At 35.9% G+C, this 20519-nt stretch overlaps 2 protein-coding genes across 2 annotated transcripts in view; one reads left to right on the forward strand and one right to left on the reverse strand.

The window, feature by feature from the left end:
• LOC150098865 (alpha-mannosidase 2-like) overlaps positions 1-20519 on the forward strand; it is a 300659-nt gene that overhangs the window by 232281 nt on the left and 47859 nt on the right. The window contains exon 19 of the mRNA XM_090405066.1: positions 15178-15319. Coding sequence (XP_090261192.1) covers positions 15178-15319 — 142 coding nt within the window. The remainder of the gene's footprint in view (positions 1-15177; positions 15320-20519) is intronic.
• Positions 1-20519, reverse strand: part of LOC150098866 (serine beta-lactamase-like protein LACTB, mitochondrial) — a 166987-nt gene that overhangs the window by 2089 nt on the left and 144379 nt on the right. The gene's annotated exons all lie outside the window — the stretch shown is intronic.

Consider the following 20519-nt stretch of genomic DNA (forward strand, 5'->3'; position numbering starts at 1 on the left):
TGGAAGTGAAATCTGGACAATAAAACAAAAAGACAAACAAAAATTAATAACAGCTATGAAGTTTATGAGAAAAACTCCAAAGTATACTCTATTTGATAACAAAAGAAACGAAAAAATTATCAAAGAATTAAACCAGGAATCAGTAATGGAAAAAATTAAAAAATATAAAAACAAATGGAGGGATGCTTAAGGGTCAAAGCTGTATAACTGAGAGGAGACCTCCACATAGCCTTTAAAGGAATGCGGAGAACTGACCAGGGCTGCTGACCTAATGTCCAATCCTCACCTTCTCGTGGTGCACCCTGTTGGGTATCTACCTGGCAACTGAACGAACGAGGATGGGCTGGCAATTTGGGATTTAGCTGACCAAATTGTATTCATCATCATCATCAAATTCCTGCCATGTACCGTCAAGGGGTGTACAGGATATGATAGTACTACATGAAAAAACCTGGCAGAGAACACTTGTTTTGCTAATCTTTCTCGCCCATTCTGTTTAAGTGACCATACCACCTGAGATTAGCTCTGCTAATGCATTCCTGGATGCTGACGTCAAGTTCTTTCCAAGTATCCTCATTTTTAATATGATATTGCCATTGATTCCATCTGTTCATGCCTATAATCTTTCTCAGAACTCTCATATCTGCGGTCTCCAGTCTTTGGTCAAGTGTTTTACTTCTGACTCAGCTCTCAGATCCATAAGTTAAAACTGGTTTGAACACAGCTTGTATACAGCTAATTTAGTGTTCTGACTAATTTCTCTCTTATTTCATATGAATTTATTCAGCTGACTTCCCACCATACCAGCTTTGCTGATTCTGTTGTCTATTTCTATATTCAATTTACCATCTTCAGTAAAAATCGTGCCTAAGTAGCTGAAATGTTTTACTTGTTCCACAGGTTCTCCATTCACAACACAAATTGTATTCCTATTGGTTAAATCAAAATACAAAATGATGGTACAACATGACAAAATTTCATGCCGGCTGGGGCATCGCCCGGTTAAACAAGGTCCCGTTGTTTTCGCCAGGGAACCAGGGCGAACAGCGAAAAGTCAGCTACTGGAACAAATCTGAAATTACACCCCAACTCAACATCACCAGAGTTAAAGATCGGTACTATCAACATAAGAAGTCTGAATGGCAAAGAAATGGAGCTAGCAGAGGAATTAGATAAGTACCAGATCGACATAATAGGGGTGACGGAAACAAAAAAAAAAAAAAAAAAAGACAAAAACTGGTGAGATCTTTCTGAGCAATAAATACAAAATGTTATAATCAGGCAGTGACAATCAAGGAAAAGGACTAGACATAGTATTCAACACAAAATATGAAGCTCATCTTGAATGGCAGGCAGTGTCAAGTAGAGTGATTTGGCCAAATATCAGAATGGGGAACTGGACAATGAGACTTATTTGTGTCTATGGTCCCACAAAAGGTTCTACTAAGGTAGAAGTGAGGAATTTTTTGAGGCTCTAGAGAAAGCTACTGACACAATGAAAAAGGAAAAGTTGATCCTTGATGGGGATCTAAATAGCAGAGTAGGAAGTGATTGTCAGACATACAAAAATATTTTGGGAAAATTGGAGAAAAGAGCAAAGCTAATAATAATGGCAAATACCTGTTGGATTTCTGCTCAGGACATAGACTGATTATTACTAACACCATGTTCCAACATAAAAATGTGCACAAATTCACATGGAGAGAAGAGGCAAGGAATAAGAAAAGTCTAATTGACTATGTTATTGTTGATAGTGATGTTTTCTCATTAGGAAAAAGAAAACCAGGATGTCCTTTTAAGAGAGAATCCATGATGACTTCTAAGGCCAGAACAGGCCCTCTAGGCCTAAGTCCTTGATAGACATGATGATGATAATTTGTTGTATTGTGATACATGAAAGCCCTATAATTTTTGTGATTCCCGAAATATCTGATCCTATTTGAACATTAAAATTTCTCCCTATGATGTGGAGATTGTGTTATGACACGGTAGAGAGAGAGAGTATGAGAATACTGAAAGTACTATCCAAATTTAGGAAAAAAGCCATCAGATAAGAATAGTGATAAAATTTTAACTCTGTATTAGACTGTCGTGATCTTGACTATCACTATAGTAAACATTATTACAACAAACTCACTTATTATTAAAAAAACTTAGACTTATTAAAACTACTATAGGCATAATGCTGTGAACTGTTTGCTACAGCTAACTATTCATGCAGTCCCAGAAGTTTGTTATAGTGACATCTGACTAGTATAACTTTTGATGTTATACTAGTCAGAAAAATGACACAATTTTTTTCCCCCAGCACTTCTGTACCCCCCCCCCCCATAAGTTTTTCTCTTTTTATTATTAAGTTAAAAAGAATCTTTCTCCATTAGGCTGATGATAATATAAGCACTGCATAGTAAATAACATTAATAGTTATTTATAAATAACTATTAATGTGTCAAAGTAATATACATTTGTGCAAAAATGATAACTATCTTGATACAGTTACAAGATGCCAGTCATCCACCTATGAAAATTCCTGACTTATCTTTTTATTTGATATTCTGTTTTTATAAACTTTATTTCATTATTTTTCTGTCTCAGGCAAAATCTTTAAATTTTAATTTAATCATGCTTTGCCTCTTTTTGTTATTACTGCCTGTTGCTCCTGCTTTTATGTGTATGTGTGCTTGCCCTACATGTATACAAAAAAGAATTCAAATCCAGCAATCAAAAAAATGCCAAAATTGCAATGCTGCAAGTTTTATTCTTAATGAGTATGAAAGAGCATGTAATTTCAAAATATCACATACAGGAATTCATCACTTTACATTTTCTAACAGTACAGTTTTTGAATTAACACAGTTAATAAATTGATAATTTATTTAAAATGGGTTAAAAATGAGTTACTGCTTTATAAAAACAGTTCACTTCATTTGATGCTTATTCTGAGAGTTACTTTATAATTCTCTACCAGCTTTAGCTCTGTTTACCATGGCAACAAAGTGAATGCACATACATACGTGAGCACAGTTAGCATTGTGGTTCAAGTTCCACCATTGTGTGTGTGTGTGTGTGTGTGTGTGTTGACTAATTGTTTACTGCTTTATAAAAACATTTTTGTATTAAAAATGACCCTTCAGCATTGACTAAGAACAAAAGGAAGAGTGAAAGCTGTCACTTGAGCAGAAACTTGAATTCATTGTTTTGAGCTGTTGAAATTTTAAAACAATAACTTATGGATGTTGATTCTAATATTGATAGGAGTATGTAAGTATACCATAATGTAGACAAAGTTATGAGCTGTTACTGCAAGATGACAGAGAAAAAAAAAAAGAAACCAAAATCAATGTGGACTACCTTGTTCAAATCCTGTATATATATTTTTCAAAAAAATTATTTATAATGGAATTTTCTTTTAAATGCCCTTGACATTCATAATGAATACATGTTATGCTGTTTAATAAACTTTCAACTGTTTTAAACGTTTTATTTATACTATACTTAAGCTGGCAGTAAAAAAAAACTATAAAAACAAATGTATTTTAAAAGCTTTAGTAAAGATTTTGAAAGTCCATGAATGAGTTCATAATTTTTTTACATTGCTTATTATATTTGATTAATATGTTTTTACTTAGTGTTTTCAGATATATTAACCACGTAAAAGCAAGGGATTCTTGTATACTGTTGCATGAGAGATTAACCATGCTCTGTTTTTTTAACATGTACATAAGTGAATAAAGGATTTTGAAAACAAGCAAACTTCAATACATATAATATTAGAAACATAATTAGAAACAGTCTGTTATGTTGACTTAATTACTATTAAAGTGAAGGAAAGTAAAGTGATATTTATATTAAAATGATTATTTACTTAAGTATAAAGAGCTAATAAGCTTCATTTCGGCAATGAAAACATTACTTAAATTAAGGGGATATTAAATCCCACATAGTTTTAAAACCGAATAAGAAACCCAAAGATTGGAATCAGAGAGTTTCTTGCCGAATATAGTAAACTATAAAGTATCGGCGACACTAGCGTTAGCCAGTGCAAGTGATCCTAGTACGTAGTACAATACCGGGCAGCTCGTTGCAGAGGTGGAGGAAGTTCAGATCGCTATTCTTAGGTATATTCCATAATGTAAAAACACATTTCCTAGGAAATGTATGCTGTTATTACATTATGGAGGGAGGTCACTACCCAGACCGGTTTCAGCCTTTTTTGAGGCTTCATCAGTGAGTAGCTAGACCTAATACCAAAGTGAATAAGAAACTCTCTGATTCCAATCTTTGAGTTTCTTATTCGGTTTTAAAACTATGTGGGATTTAATATCCCCTTAATTTAAGTAATGTTTTCATTGCCGAAATGAAGCTTATTAGCTCTTTATACTTAAGTAACTTAATGGTTGCACCTGTTTGGAAAACTCGTTCGCAGAGTACATAAGTTCTTTTCGCTATACACTTTGGTATTAGGTCTAGCTACTCACTGATGAAGCCTCAAAAAAGGCTGAAACCGGTCTGGGTAGTGACCTCCCTCCATAATGTAATAACAGCATACATTTCCTAGGAAATGTGTTTTTACATTATGGAAAATACCTAAGAATAGCGATCTGAACTTCCTCCACCTCTGCAACGAGCTGCCCGGTATTGTACTACGTACTAGGATCACTTGCATTGGCTAACGCTAGTGTCACCGATACTTTATAGTTTACTATATTCGGCAAGAAACTCTCTGATTCCAATCTTTGAGTTTCTTATTCGGTTTTAAAACTATGTGGGATTTAATATCCCCTTAATTTAAGTAATGATTATTTACATTATCTTGGATCAGTAAAATCTTGGAAATCTTATTTTAGATCAAATTAAAAATTTATTGGCATGCTCCATTTTAATGATCATTTTGCAAATATATTATAGTGTCTACTTCATAAGTGAAAGATAAAGATGTTGGAAATTTTTTTTCACTTGGTTAGACTAATAAATTTAGTTTAATCCTTTATCCAAGCGTAAGCAAACAAAGTTTGCACCTGAAGTATCTTCAGGACTGAGGCAACTCATGGTAAAGGTCTCTGCTGTCTTCAACATATCACTGAAGTTAAGTCTGAGATCACTTGTTTGCAAAGTAGATTGTAGAGGATTTAGGAAGTTTGTATCCCCATGTGTAATCTTTCTCTTTGCTAGACTTTTCGTGGTTGTTAGATAAGTCAAAATCAAGATACGTGGTTATATGTAGTGGAATCCTTCACTAAACTGTTTCTCCCCCACTTCACCAAAAAGTGGGGGAGAAAAATTACCCATCCTTCATAATACATGCAGGCACAAACTTGACTTATTTGTCTGTTTGCTTACTTGAAATGGAGTAAAACCAGGTTTAAAATAGCTTGGCATCTTTAACATATATTATACCCAAGGTAAAAAAACTTTCTACATCTATCTCTCGGGGTGCTTAAGGGTCAAAGCTGTATAACTGAGAGGAGACCTCCACATAGCCTTTAAAGTAATGTGGAGAACCGACCAGGGCTTCTGACCTGATGTCCAATCCTCACCTTCTCGTGGTGCACCCTGTTGGGTATCTACTTTGATACTGAACGAATGAGGATGGGCTGGCAATTTGGGATTTAGCCGACCAAATTGTATTCTTATTGGTTAAACCAACATAAAAAATGATAGTACAACATGACAAAATTTCATGCCGGCTGGGGCGTCGCCCGGTTAACAAGGCCATCGTTGTTTTCACCAGGGAACCAGGGCGAACAGTGAAAAGTCAGCTACTGGAACAAATCTGAAAACAAACCCCAACTCAACATCACCAGAGTTAAAGATCGGTACTATTAACGTAGGAAGCCTGAATGGCAAAGAAATGGAGCTAGCTGAGGAATTAGATAAGTACCAGATCGACATAATAGGGGTGACTGAAACAAAGAAAACCAAAACTGGCGAGATCTTTCTGAGCAATAAATACAAAATGTTATATTCAGGCTATGACAATCAAGGAAAAGAAGGAGTAGCCATAGTATTCAACACAAAATACGAGGCTAATTTTCTTGAATGGCAGTCAGTCTCAAGTAGCGTAATGTGGGCAAATATGAGAATGGGGAACTGGACAATGAGACTTATTTGTGCCTATGGTCCCACAGAAGGTTCTACTAAGGTAGAAGTGGAGGAATTTTTTGACGCTTTAGAAAAAGCAACTGACAAAATGAAAAAGGAAAAGTTGGTCCTTGTTGGGGATCTAAATAGCAGAGTAGGAAATGATTGTGAGACATATAAAAATATTTTGGGAAAATTTGGAGAAAAGAGCAAAGCTAATAATAATGGCAAATATCTGTTGGATTTCTGCTCAGGACATGGACTGGTTATTACTAACACCATGTTTCAACATAAAAATGTGCACAAATTCACATGGAGAGAAGAGGCTAGGAATAAGAAAAGTGTCATTGACTATGTTATTGTTGATAGTGATGTTTTCTCCCTGGTACAGGACACCAGAGTGTACAGAGGATTTGAAATTGGAAGTGATCACTATTTAGTCTTGAGCAGGATAAAATTGAATTTCATATTGAAAAGAATTACATGTAAGAAAGTTTTAAAGCGAATAAAAGTTGAGCAGCTCTCAGATGTGAACTGTAGACTAAAATACAGAAAGATTATTGAAAAAAAAATGAAAGAGTTTGAGAACAGGAATCAAACCTTGGAGATTCAGTGGCAAACTCTGAAGAAAACATTGATTGATTCTGCCAGAGAGGCATGTGGTGAGGTTGTCTGAAAGGATAAAAGAATCAGAACTCCCTGGTGGACACAGGAAGTTAAAGAGGCAGAAGGAAAAGAAGAAAGCATACCAAAAGTTCCTGTCAAATAAGTCAGCATGTGCTCTTAGAGAATATAGAGACAAATGCAAGAATGCTAAACAGTGTGTAAAACTAGCTAAACAAAAGTCATGGGAGGACTTTGGCAAGAATATAGAAAATAAATATCAAGAAGGTGGCAAAATATTCTGGAGGTTGTTGAAGAAGCTTAAGAATGGAGGAAAGAGTGCTGTAAAAGGAATTAGAGATGATAAAGGTGACATGAAAACGGGAGAAAAAGATATCCTTGAAGTATGGAGTAATTACTTTGAAAAACTGCTAAATGAAACAAGCAGTGATGACAGCACAGTGGTAAAAAACACTGACCAGGCATGCAGTCAGGAATACATATCCATACTTGAAGTAGAACAAGCCATCAAAGGCTTGAAATGTGGAAAGGCAGCAGGAGTAGATGATATTCGACCAGGAATGCTGAAGTATGGTGGTATAAGAGTCTTACAGTGGCTGCACTGCATAGTTCAGAAAGCCTGGACTGAGGGACAAATTCCCAATGATTGGAGTAGAGCTCTCATAGTACCCATATATAAAAAGGGAAATAAAACTGAATGTGAGAATTACAGAGGTATTTCCCTACTGAGTGTTCCTGGCAAGATCTATGCAAGTATACTTGAGAAACGGTTGAGAAGAATTGTGGAAGAAAAGCTTGGTGAAGAACAAGCTGGATTCAGGCCAAATAGAGGCTGTCAGGATCAGATCTTCACTTTACGACAAATAATCGAGAAAGCATGGGAATATAGCAAAGATCTGTATTTAAGTTTTGTCGATTTGGAAAAGGCATATGACAAGGTGCCAAGAGAGAAGCTATTCAATACGCTGCAGTTATATGGTGTCAATGGGGCATTATATCAAGCAATACTTAGTCTTTATTTGAGTTGTAAGTCAGCAGTTAGAAATGAAGGAAGTACAGGAAGATGGTTTAATGTTAAATCTGGTGTGAGACAAGGATGTACATTATCCCCTCTGTTATTCATTATCTATATGGATCACATTATGAAGGAAAGTGGTATTAAACATGATATCAAAATTGGAGATGTTAATGTCAGCTCTTTGCTTTATGCGGATGATGTTATACTTCTAAATAAATCCGCTACAAGTCTGCAAGATTCTCTGACTAAATTGAATAGCTGTTGTAATAGATATGGTATGAAGGTCAGCAATAAAAAGACAAAGACAATGAAATAGGCAGAATCATTGAAAATGTCAACTGTGTTATGAATAGAGAACCTGTGGAACAAGTAAAACATAAAGTAAAACAGCTACTTAGGCACAATTTTTACTGAAGATGGTAAATTAAATATAGAAATAGACAACAGAATCAGCAAAGCTGGTATGGTGGGAAGTCAATGGAATAAATTCATATGGAATAAGAGAGAAATTAGTCAGAACACTAAATTAGCTGTATACAAGACAGTGTTCAAACCAGTTTTAACTTATGGATATGAGAGCTGGGTCAGAAGTAAAACACTTGACCAAAGACTAGAGACTGCAGATATGAGAGTTCTGAGAAAGATTAGAGGCGTGAACAGATGGCATCAATGGCAATATCGTATTAAAAATGAGGATATTAAGAAAGAACTTGACATTGTCAGCATCCAGGAATGCATTAGCAGAGCTAATCTCAGGTGGTACGGTCACTTAAATAGAATGGGAGAGGAAAGATTAGCAAAACAAGTGTTCTCTGCCAGGTTGGCAGGAAAACGACCCAGAGGAAGACCAAGATATAGGTGGATTGATACGATACAAAGTGCCTTAGACGATAGAAATATAAGATCTGATAATGTTGGAGTTTTGACAAGTAACAGACTGATTTGGAGGAAAATTGTAAATAGGAAGTTAGTAATGATGTAAATTTTTCATGTATTACTGTCATATCCTGTACACCTCTTGAGGGTACATGGCAGGAATTTGATGATGATGACATCTATCTCTCATCCTGAGATTTTTATTTAATAAGGTCAAAGCAACTTATGGTAACTTGTTTTGTTAAAATACTTATAAGCTCTGTATTACTTAACCCTGGTATTTCTAAGCCTGGCTCTCACTGATGAGACCTCAATAAAGGTTGAAACCGGTCTGGGTAGTGGCCCCTTGCCTTTAATGCATAGCATCATACATCTCCTGTAGGTGATGGGCTTTGCATTAAGGGTAAATATTAAGAATAGTGATCAGAGCTTATTCCACTTTTACCACGAGTAGCCTAAACTTGTACTACTTTACGGGTCACCTAGACTTGCAACACATGCAGGCGCAAACTTGACTTATTTATCTGTTTGCTTACTTGGGAAATGGAGTAAAACCAGGTTTAAAATAGCTTGGCATCTTTAACATATATTATACCCAAGGTAAAAAACTTTCTACATATATATATGTATTAAAGATACCAAGCAATTTTATAAACTTGATTTTAATCCTTTTTCCCAAGTAAGCAAACAGACAAGTAAGTCAAGTTTACACCTGAACTATGATCAGGTCTGAGGCAACTCGTGGTAAAGGTGGAGTAAGCTCTGATCACTTTCCTTTAGTATCTCCCCCTTGCGGAGATGTATGATGCTATGCATTAAAGGGAAGGGCCACTACCCAGACCGGTTTTGGGGTCTTGTCAGTGGGAGCCAGACCCAGAGATGACAAGGTCGAAGTAATGCAGAGCTTACAAATTTTACCTATACAAGGTGCTTTGACCTTATTAAATAAAAATCTCAGGATGAGAGAAAGATGTAAAAAGTTTTTTACCTTGGGTATACAGCAATCCCTCGATCAGTGCACCTAATGTATTCTTTAAAACAGGCGCATTAATCGAAAACGCACTAGTCGAATATAATAACCTATGGGCAAATGTATAATTCGTTCCTCAGATTTCTTTTTTGACCATTAATTTTTTTTATAAAAGAATTAGGGTATGGCTCAGGGTCTAGTTAAAGGAAAACAATGAAGCTGAAAGACAATAAAACATATTCAGAATATAAATTTATTATTCTACTTCTTAACAAATAATTGAGCTAACATAGTTTGGTGGGCATTTTGTTTCTTTTTTTCATACAACCGATGGTATGGCCCTATTGCCCCCTTCTACTTTTCTGCAAATTTTACTGCTTCTCTCTTCATCAGGGTCAGCCTCTAAGCATTGCTGCTTAAAAACTTCGATTGTACAAAAAATATTTTCAAATTGTTTCTGTGAAATCTCTTTTGGCTGACTATCAGTGGTTAAATTTTCTTCATATTCTTCAGAAATTTCCTGCTGTGCATCTAAATTTAGCAGGTCGGAATCACTCAATTCTTCAGAATGAGATTTAATTAACTCTTGGACGTTATCATTGAAGGGGAGAAAGAAAGATGAACGAATTGGTCACCAACATGCGAAATCACATGCTTTATAGATAAAATTTTCCAACTGTTATACAAGCAAAATAGTTACCACTTTAAAAACTACAATGATCATAAAAGAGAAGAATTTTCCAATGTGTAATAATAAACAACTCATCTCAGAAGACTGATTGATTATGCTCTTATCAGAATGGATTCTCCTTTTTGTGATGTGCAGAAGTGTTGAAGGGTCTCGAATCTGTGGGCATACTATAGCAGACGACATAAATTTTGGCAGTAAAAATTTGGAACATAGTGTACATGGAAGTAGTGAAGTATGCCATTAAAAATAACTTTGTAAAATGTTTTAAATCAGTAACTAAATTATTTCATTCTGGTGAGTGATTTTTTAAAATCTGTAACATTTATTTTTGTATATAGGTACACTAATCGAATTTGGGTATAAAAAAACGATGCACTAATTGGGAGCGCATTAATCAAGGGATTACTGTACTATACATTAAATATATCAAGCAATTTTATAAACTTAGTTTTAGTCCTTTTTCCCAAGTAAGCAAACAGACAGGTAAGTCAAGTTTGCGCATGAACTATGTTCAGGTCTGAGACAACTCATGGTAAAGGTGGAGTAAGTTCTGATCACTTTCCTTTAGTATCTCCCCTAATGCAAAGTGCATTCCCTTGCGGAGATGTATGATGCTATGCATTAAAGGGAAGGGCCACTACCTAGACCGGCTTTGACATTTTTTGAGGTCTTGTCAGTGGGAGCCATACTCAGAGATACCAAGATTGAAGTAATGCAGAGCTTACAAATTTTACCTATACAAGTTGTCACAAAGTGCTTTAACCTTATTATATACTCACCTGGTTGGCCGAGTGATTAGCATATCTGCTCTCCACCCAAGAGGCTGCGGGTTCGAATTGTGCGTAGGCATGGATGTTTGTGATTGTCCTCTCCTAATATGGACTAGGTCACCATGGGAGTTGTACACCCAAAACCTCCCGCAATGGGAGAGGCCGTCATCCTGCAGTGGGTAGAAAAATTAGCTGTTAATTTTTTTTTTTAATATATATATATGAACTGTGGCCTCAGAGCCTCCAAAATACCATTGTTCTTACCCTTTCAGTGGCAACTAGTCACTAGCTATTCTGGAAATCTAAAGCATCACTTGTTGGGATGAAATGCATGCCCTTCATTTGGAAAAACCTACATTAAATACCTGTCTGGGACACATGGGAAACATTAGTAAGTACTTTTCTGAAGGTGAGTTATCCAGTCTTGTGTGGATATGGAAGCCCCCCCCCAGAAATTCAGATTTTTCTCCTTGCAAAACAGATATATGAACTGGAGAACACATACATGTACACAGTTAGCAGGCATAATACACTAGCCTTGTGTATTAGCTGTCTGTGCCATAATTTAAAAATTTTCCAAGCATGACCACTAGGTTTTGTCCATGATATTCCTTGTCAGTTAAATAAGTTTAAAGCTGCAGGAATGGAAGAAATGTTGATATTTTCCCTGATGTCCAACATAAATCTAAAAACATTACTTTATGATAAGAGAAGCAGAAAGTAAGAAAACCCATCTTTCTGAAATCCAGACATATTTTTGACCATTTCAGGCTTCCAGTAAGCAGCATGATACTGGACAGTGCAACTTATCTATCACCTAGTGGTACCATGGACCCCAGAAAAATTAGTCATTTCTATTATTTGTTAGTTCATTCACCCCAGATTGCTTGTTCCATCATAATGGCTTAATGCCTGTGTGCTGTAGGATAAATCCAAGTTTCTTACAGCTCACCAGTGTGAAGGTATAGGCATTGGAATCAGTTGCTGCAAACCATTTATACTTCACTGAAATTCAGGAAACACTTAGCTCACAGTAGCCTAAACATTAATTTGAAGCTTCGATGTTTCAGCATTGCAGGGTTTATTAAATTAGTAGATGATTGAAGAATACTGTCGTCAGCAAAACTGTAAGAGAAGAGGAAGCTATTCACCATGATATGCAGTGATGACCAGAGGGGAGGCAGGCTACCTAATATTGGGTTGTTGCAAATGAAATGGCTGATTTTAAGGACGATTGAAAAAGAAGAGAATAAAAAGAAGAAGAATACCTGTTTAATCAAAGTAACCTCCAGCAGCATCAATGCATTGTTGGCAACGTGTGGCAAGGTCATTTATACCACATTTGTAAAAATCAGTGTCTCTGGAAGTGATGAAGTCCTCCACTGCCCAATAAATTGATGCATCGTTGACAAAGCATTTCTTGGACAAAAAATGGCTCAAGTGCCAGAAAAAATGGTTATCTGTTGGGGAAATGTCAGGAGAGTATGGAGGATGAGGCACAATTTCGTATCCCAAATTGTTGATTTGTTGTATGGTTGACACTGCCGTATGTGGTCGGGTGTTATCCTGAAGTAATAGGACCCCATGTCTATTCACAAGTGCTGGTTGCTTAAGGCACAATTTGTCATGCATTTGCCGCATATCTGTACAATATCGAGCTGCATTTATCGTTTCACCTCGTGGAAGGAATGAGTAGTGAATAATACCAGCAGAAGACCACCATACGGTAAACATCTTCATTGAATGCAGAGGTGCCTTTGGAGTCCTTTCTGGAATGTCTTTCACTCCCAACCACTGTGATGACGAATGTGTACAATTGTCGTATAATATCCACTTCTCATCCACAGTCACAATTCGTTGCAGGAACCTTTCTTCTTTACTTGTTAAGAGAGAAGAGCACACTTCCAAAAGCTGTGCTTTATTTTCATCAGTAAGTTCATGAGGTACCCACTTGTCGAGCATCCTTACTTTTCCTATTATTGCCAAGTGCTGTGAAACAGTTGAGATTAGTGTCTGTGTGATCTCTCATACAGTTTGTCGTGGATTTGATTCGATTAAATCCTTTAATTCATTCAAATCAATGGAGGAAGGATGATGGCCACGGGGTTCGTTTTGTAGCCTCAAATCTCCTGAGCGAAATTTTGCGAACCAACGGCGAGTGGATCTCTCATTAGTTGTTCCTCCACCAAATGCTTTATTGATGATTTTTACTGCAGCTGCTGCAGAATTTCCCAATTTGAACTCGTAAAGGTATAGCAACCTTAATCGACTGGGTTTTATGATTGACTTGATGTCGGTAGTATTCAATTTTTTAATGCTCATTGAACGAAATAAATACTACAGTTGCATCACCCATGTGTCACGCTGTCATATGACAAAAAATTTGCATATACCTCAGTGCATGCTTTCTTCAGCAACCAGTAGAAACCTGACAGTCATTTAACGGCCATTTCATTTGCAACAACCCGATACAAAGGGTGGTGGGTAGAGTATAGGATTTTAGTTTGCTAATGAACTTCTGCACCAGATCAAATGTCTTGAAAATGTCAGGATTTAGTGGCATGATATGTACTGGTAGTCATTGATCAATTGGTGGGCCTGCAGGTGATTCAAAAAAAGTTATTTAGGATGGGCTGAATTCTTCTGACCAGTTTGTGTGTATGCAGTGGAATCATTTGATAAACTATACAATGGAAAAAAAATTGTCATCTTTCTTATAAACTGTAGCCTAAGACTTCTGCCATACCATTCCTCTGACCTCTTCAGTGGCAACAAGTTGCTAACTATTCTGGAAACCTGAAGTTGGAAGTTTTTTTCCCACTTGGGTAAACTATAAATTATATATATATATATAAAATTTATAGTTTAACCAAGTGGGGAAAAACTTCCAATATCTTTCTGTAATCCAGAGTAATTTAATAATAAGGTGTGACACCTTTTGACAACTGGAATATGGAAATATGAGTTCTGCATTGCTTCAACCTTCGTATCACATCTGGATCTGGCTCCCACTGACGCAACCTCAATAAAGGTCGAAACCACTTGGGTGATGAATGGCAATGCTGTAGCCCATAAAGTTTTAACTGAGGCTTGGCTGATGCCCCTCGGATGAAATATGAGCAAATGAGCAGCTCTGCTCAGTGGTGGTTTGAGCCTGCCACGGTGTAGAGAGCCAACCGGTTTTCTGAGAGTTCCTCTCAGTGGTAGGATGAGCCTGCTACTCACCTACTCCAACACTCAGTTTTTGGAGTTTGACCTGTACTTGAACATTCAATAAAGTTTGAAACCAGTCTGGGTAGTGACCCTTCCCATAATGCATAGCATTATACATGTCTGCAAGGAGATCTGCTTTGCATTATGGGATACTAAGGAAAGTGATGAGAACTTAGTCCACCTTTTCCACGAATTGCCCCAATCCTGAAGATACTTCAGGTGCAAACTTTGTTTGCTCACACTTGGAAACCTGAAGTTTTTGAGAGACAAAAAATCTGGAATCCTTTGGTTGAAAAGCTCTTATAATGGCTATTTGCAGGATCCAAACCCCCAGTCTTTCCAGAGGGGGGGGAGTTGACTGTTGATAAAATTTCCATTACTGTAAAGAGGATTGAGCCGGAGGTAATGAGATTTATAGTTAATTGCATGCTTTTTTTGGACTGAGATGAATATTGACTTGCTTTTGTGCTGTGAGATAGGTGTCAGTTGAGTATGAAAGAATATAAAGATTATTTAGAGTGAATATTAGTTTGAGCACAACTTTTAAGTATATTGAGAGGAGACTGTCAGGAAGGATGAAAAGACTTTTTTTTTTTTATTATCATTTTATTCTCTTGGTTATTCAAGGCTCTTCTAACGTCTTTCTGATGAAAGAAGACCTGAGCATATAGCATATTGTTTCTGGTCTGGTTGAAGATAATTTGTCACAGTCACCATGCAGGGAGTTGAAGGGAAATAATGATGCTAGAAGGCCATCATCATACCTAGTTTTTAATGAGACTTGTTAGTCTGTGGTTTTACAATAAAGATTATATATGTAAATCTTTTAATATCTGAATATCAGAGTTAAAAAGTTTATTATCAGTACATTTAATTTTTTTATGTTATAAGCCCCAAATATTTATTGTTGATGTAACTAATTTCTCTACTTTAGGTGGTTAAACGACATACACATGACAAGCTTCCACTCCAAGCAAATGTCTATCCAATGCCAACAATGTCATATTTTCAGGATAATAATACTCGCTTTACACTTCTTACTGCACAGCCTCTAGGAGTTGCAAATCTTAATCCAGGTAATTTGTAGATTAATTCTTTCTTTCATCCTACTCTACTGCATACAGCTGATATAAAACAAAATGATGAAATATTTAAAACACTATTTTAATTTGTTTATTTGCTTAGTCCTAGTAACCACAAAGATCACTTTTTTGCATTGAGTTCATGCAGATGAATTCAATTCTGATAGTTATAACTAAAAGATTTTGAATTAAAATTTTAATACTGATGCTTACATTTTTTAAATACGTAAATTAGTTTTTTTGAGAAATTTTGTTTATTCTTAGTATGATGTTGATGAGATGTTAATCCAATCTTCCTTCACCCTCTGGAGTTACAGTATATTATCTATGTTGCTTTTGTGGTGAAACTGCTAAGTTTTGATCCCATTCAGGCCTTTTTCAGAAAGACTTATCTTAGGTCATCTCATGTGTTTTTTATAGGTCCCATACAAATAGTAGGACCTGTAGAAGTCTTCTCTTTTTCTACGTTCAAAATACTCAGTCAAAATGAAGACTGAGTGTTCATTTTGAGCAGTTGGAGATTGTATTTCTTAGGAAGCAAACATTAGGTGAGGAAGGCTATTTCAACAGCTGGAGGTAGGTAAAAAGAAGAACAAGTTCAATAGGTTTGTGCTTAGACCATGAAAGGATATTGATCAGCTTGAGAAGTGAATGTCAACTGGAGAAGGGAAATTTAATATTGTCTGAGGAAGTAACTGGTTGTTATGGAATGTAAGTATAAGTAAGGTCATATCTTTTTTTGTAAAAGTTGTCAAGACTATTTTGGTAGCATTCAAATTGACTAGGCTGTCTATTGAATGTTATTCTTTACTCCATTGAAGAATGACATGCAGAGATCAGTGTGTTTGAGACACTGGTTATTATAAAAGTTCTTAAAGCTTAGAATGCTTCAGCTTGGAAGGTTTGCCAGATGAAGAGGAGAAATAGTGTACTTTCATTAGTAGAACTATGATTGGGATTTAAGATCAGTGAGAGAAGCTGAAGAGAAGTCATCCACCTTGAAACAAAGCAAACAGCCAGAGAGGATGGAGGCCATCCAGTTATATGATGTACATCTCTGCCACACCCAACTGAATGCCTCAGCAACTGCACAAGTTTCTCCAAACCTTTCAGTGGCACATGTCTCAAAGTGTGTGACATATCCAGTGAAATCTGTTGTGGATTGAGTAGCAGAATCTGTAATAGTAATCATTAAGTAATTGGAATTAGGTGAAATTGACTGTCACTGACCTAGTGAAAAAGTACTGTTTCTGAGATAACTGATATGAGGATAATAGGTTGATATTTGGCAGTTAGAAATGAGGTTGATTAAATGCTCTATTTTCAGTCTGTAACATAGATTCCAGCTGAATATAAAAGAGTATAGGCATGATATAGGGTGAATGTTAGTTCTACTTGGTGGAGAAAATTTAGGCCTGGAGATGAATTTTATCTTTAGGTGATGTCCTCCCAATTTGAGTAAGCTGTAGTGTGTGTGTGTGGAGGGGGGAGGGTGGCAGGAGTGCAACCTAGTGGCCTTGGAAAGGGACTAGAAATCATGGCTGCCATTTGTGCATGAGCAAGTTTTCTGCATTTGGCTCTTCCAATTTGTGTTTGTTCATTTTTTTCATCTGTGTACACTGAGAGTGATTCAGGAGTTACTGTCTCAGGTCACTTTTGTCTAGCAAACGTTTGAAAATCAAGTGTTTCACTTTTAAATAATTAAATTGAAATAGTGTAAAAATTGGATGTGAAAGTAAGAGATTTTAGTTTAATCTTAATTCTGCATTGTATTTTATAACAGTGCTTCGTGGTACATCACCAAGAAAAAAATATATAATTAATTTGTTGAAGTTATTAATATTTCACTGGTTTTGTATCCAGCATCTTCGAAGCAAATTACAACTGTTGCTACCACACAGCACTCAGCTAGATAGCTGTAGAAACAATTCAAATTAAGTGAAAATAACTAATGTTTGAAAGACTGACTTCTGTTTGGGTTTGTCGGTCAGATTTATTTCAAACTAAGTTATACCAACTAGTTTTGCCAACTAAGCTGTTGGCTTCATCAGGGTAAAAGATATATAGATGTAAGACCACTTAAACGCTAAGACTGTTACACCAAAACTATAAATGAACTGTTTTTTTTTTGTAAAAATGCAGAAGAACTCGCACGTATAGAGCATGTATGATCTCACTTGTTATGTAGGAACATTCTATAATTTGTAGCAAAATTTAATTCTGGCAAGTTTAAAGATCTAATGAGGGTCTTGCAGATCTCAGGCAGAATTAATCCTTGGTTTCTATTTAGGTTTTATTTTGAACGAATAACTGTTGTGGCTTCTTTTATCATTCGGGAGCAGGAATTCTCTTCTAAGTAGGGCATGGAGCTTTTGTCCCATTCTGTGGTATGGTTTATCCTAGAGAAATGAAAGGCTAACCCCAATTTGTCTTCTCTATTATTGTTCACGTCTCCTATGTATTCCTTTTTCCTGATTTCAAAACTTCTAGAAGTCTGGCCAATATAGTTCAAGCCGCACGAGCAGGGGATGTTGTAGACTCCGGCATATTTGTAAAAAGGATGACTGTCTTTTGGAGATCTTAAGAATTGGTGGATGGTCTTTGAAGGTTTAAAAGCTACTTGTATTTCATGTGACTTGAGGAGTCTGGCAATCTTATTGGAAACTGTCCCTGTATACAGAATTACGATAGTGGAATTATAATATATATCTTCAGGCTGTCTTTGTGGAGGATCACAGAAAAGTATCTTGTGGATCAATTTTCTAGGATAACCATTCTTTGTAAGGTTATTTGATATCAGGGAGAGTTCTTCTTTGAGGTCTTTATCATCTGTCATAATGAGAGAGGCTCTATTTTTTAGCGTATGTACAATGCTAAGTTTTTGAGAAATGTGGTGTGAAGAAGTGAAGTGCAAGAATCGACCTGTATTGGTTGGTTTGCGATAGACTGTAAGGCTGATGCATCCGTCTGTTTGTTTCTTAATTAAAGTGTCCAGAAATGGTAATTGGTTTTCTTTCTCAAGTTCTAAAGCGAATTTAATTTAGTGGTGCAAAGAGTTGATCTTGCTTAGAAACTAGAACAGATCCTTTTCAGTATTTTTCCAAACAATAAAAATGTCATCCACATATCTCTACCACACTGCAAGTTTAGGGCCTAGTTGAGATAAAATTTTACTCTCAAATTTCTCCATGAAGAGATCCACACAAGTGGTGAAAGAGGGCAAGGCCTGATAATTGTTGATAAATAGTTTTATTCCATAGGAAAAAGTTGGATTTTAAACAATGATGGAACAGAGAAATAATGTCTTGGGAGAAGAGGCTTCTTAAAATGTTGATTACTTCCTCTACTGGAATGCTGGTGAATAAAGATGTGACATCCAGACTTGCCAGAAGATCTGTATTTCAGATCGAGATGTTGCTTAATTTCTCCACGAAATGTTGTGCGTTACGTAAGTATCCAAATTGCAGATGTGTGCCTTAAGAAGACCTGCAAGGTGTTTTGATAATAAATAAGTAGGCAAATTAATTCCATTGACAGTGGGGCGTAACGTTATTCCATTTTTGTGGACTTTGGGAGAGCCATATAGTCTTGCCGTTAGTGGATGCATAGACTTTAATAATCTAAGTTTTAAGTCTGTTTGCCAGCTATCGATATTACATAATAAATCGTTGGTATACGATATGAGATAGAATAAAAGAGAAACTGTTACAGATTGGCGAAAATGTTGAACAAGAACAAGCAGAAAGATATGGAGCAATTAACAAAGAAATAAAAAGAAGTGCAAGAAATAATAAAAGAAAATACATAGAGAATCCAGCAGAGGATGCTGCATATATAAATGATTCTAGAAAGTTGTATGATATTACAAGGAAGTTAAGTGGAAAAAGAAAACAAATGGATAGTTCGTATATACAATAAAGAAGGAAAACTATTATTAAATGAAAAAGAACAGATAAATAGATGGGTGGAATTCTTCTCAGAGAAATTTGAAGAAATGACTGATGGTGACCAGAGCCTAGAATTAAATGAACAAAATGCATCATTAGATATAAATTTGAACGAAATAACAAAAATAGAAATTACAAAAGCAATAACTCAGATCAAAACAGGTAAAGCACCAGGAGCAGACAACATACCAGGCAATATACTAAAAGCAAATCCAAAACTTATAGCATAGCATATGTATGGATCAGAGACTAGGATTATATATCCCTTACTAAATGAGATATGGCAGAAAGAAGAGTGTCCTAAGGAATGGATTACTGGTTAAATTACCCAAAAAACGGGAACCTATCTGAATGCAAAAATTGGAGAGGTATAACTTTGCTGAGTGTTATAAGTAAAATACTAGCAAGGATAATACTAGAAAGAATCAAAATAGAAATAGAAAAACAACTAAGACCAGAACAGGCAGGATTTAGAGCTAATAGATCATGCACTGATCACATTGCTACTTTACGAATTATCATAGAACAATCATTGGAATGGCATATTTATATTTAAATTTTATCAATTTTGAACAAGCTTTTGACAGTATAAACAGATTTTCCTATGGAAATTACTTAGAAATTATGGACTCCCAGAAAAATAATAAGAATAATTTAAAAAATGTATGAAGATTTTGAAATTAAAGTAATCCATGGAAATACCCTCTCAGAACCATTTAAAACAAAGACAGGAGTAAGGCAAGGTTGTATACTCTACCCCTACTATGTTTTTAATTGTCATAGACTGTTAGTCTATGACAATTAAAAAGTGTTAGTCTGTTAAGGGTGATAAAAAGAAGCAAGGGAAACTGGATTGTACATATTTTGAGAGGGAATGGAATCATCAGAGATGCCATCGAAGGAAAAAGACCCAGAGGAAGAGTAAGGAAAACAATGCCAGATGACATGCTCAATGGAGACAGGTACACAACCTTGAAAGAGAAGGTTCGGAACAGAAGAGAGTGGAAGGAAAGTTTCTGCTACTAAAAGAAAAACCTCCTCAATTGCAGAATACTAAAGAAGAAGAAGACTGAGTAATGAGAAAAGTATCTCATGGAAATACAGGACTACAATGGTTACTTCAAAACCAACTCCACAATCTAGATTTTGCAGATGATATCTGCTTACTTTCACAGAAGCACCAACATATAGAACAAAAAACAACAACACTTGTAGAAACAGCCAAAAAAGTTGGTCTTAGGATAAAT

This window comes from Typopeltis vanoorti, chromosome 15 (genome assembly GCF_054136105.1).
Source record: "Typopeltis vanoorti isolate ZY-2024b chromosome 15, IOZ_Tvanoo_1.0, whole genome shotgun sequence".
Classification (NCBI taxonomy): domain Eukaryota; kingdom Metazoa; phylum Arthropoda; class Arachnida; order Uropygi; family Thelyphonidae; genus Typopeltis; species Typopeltis vanoorti.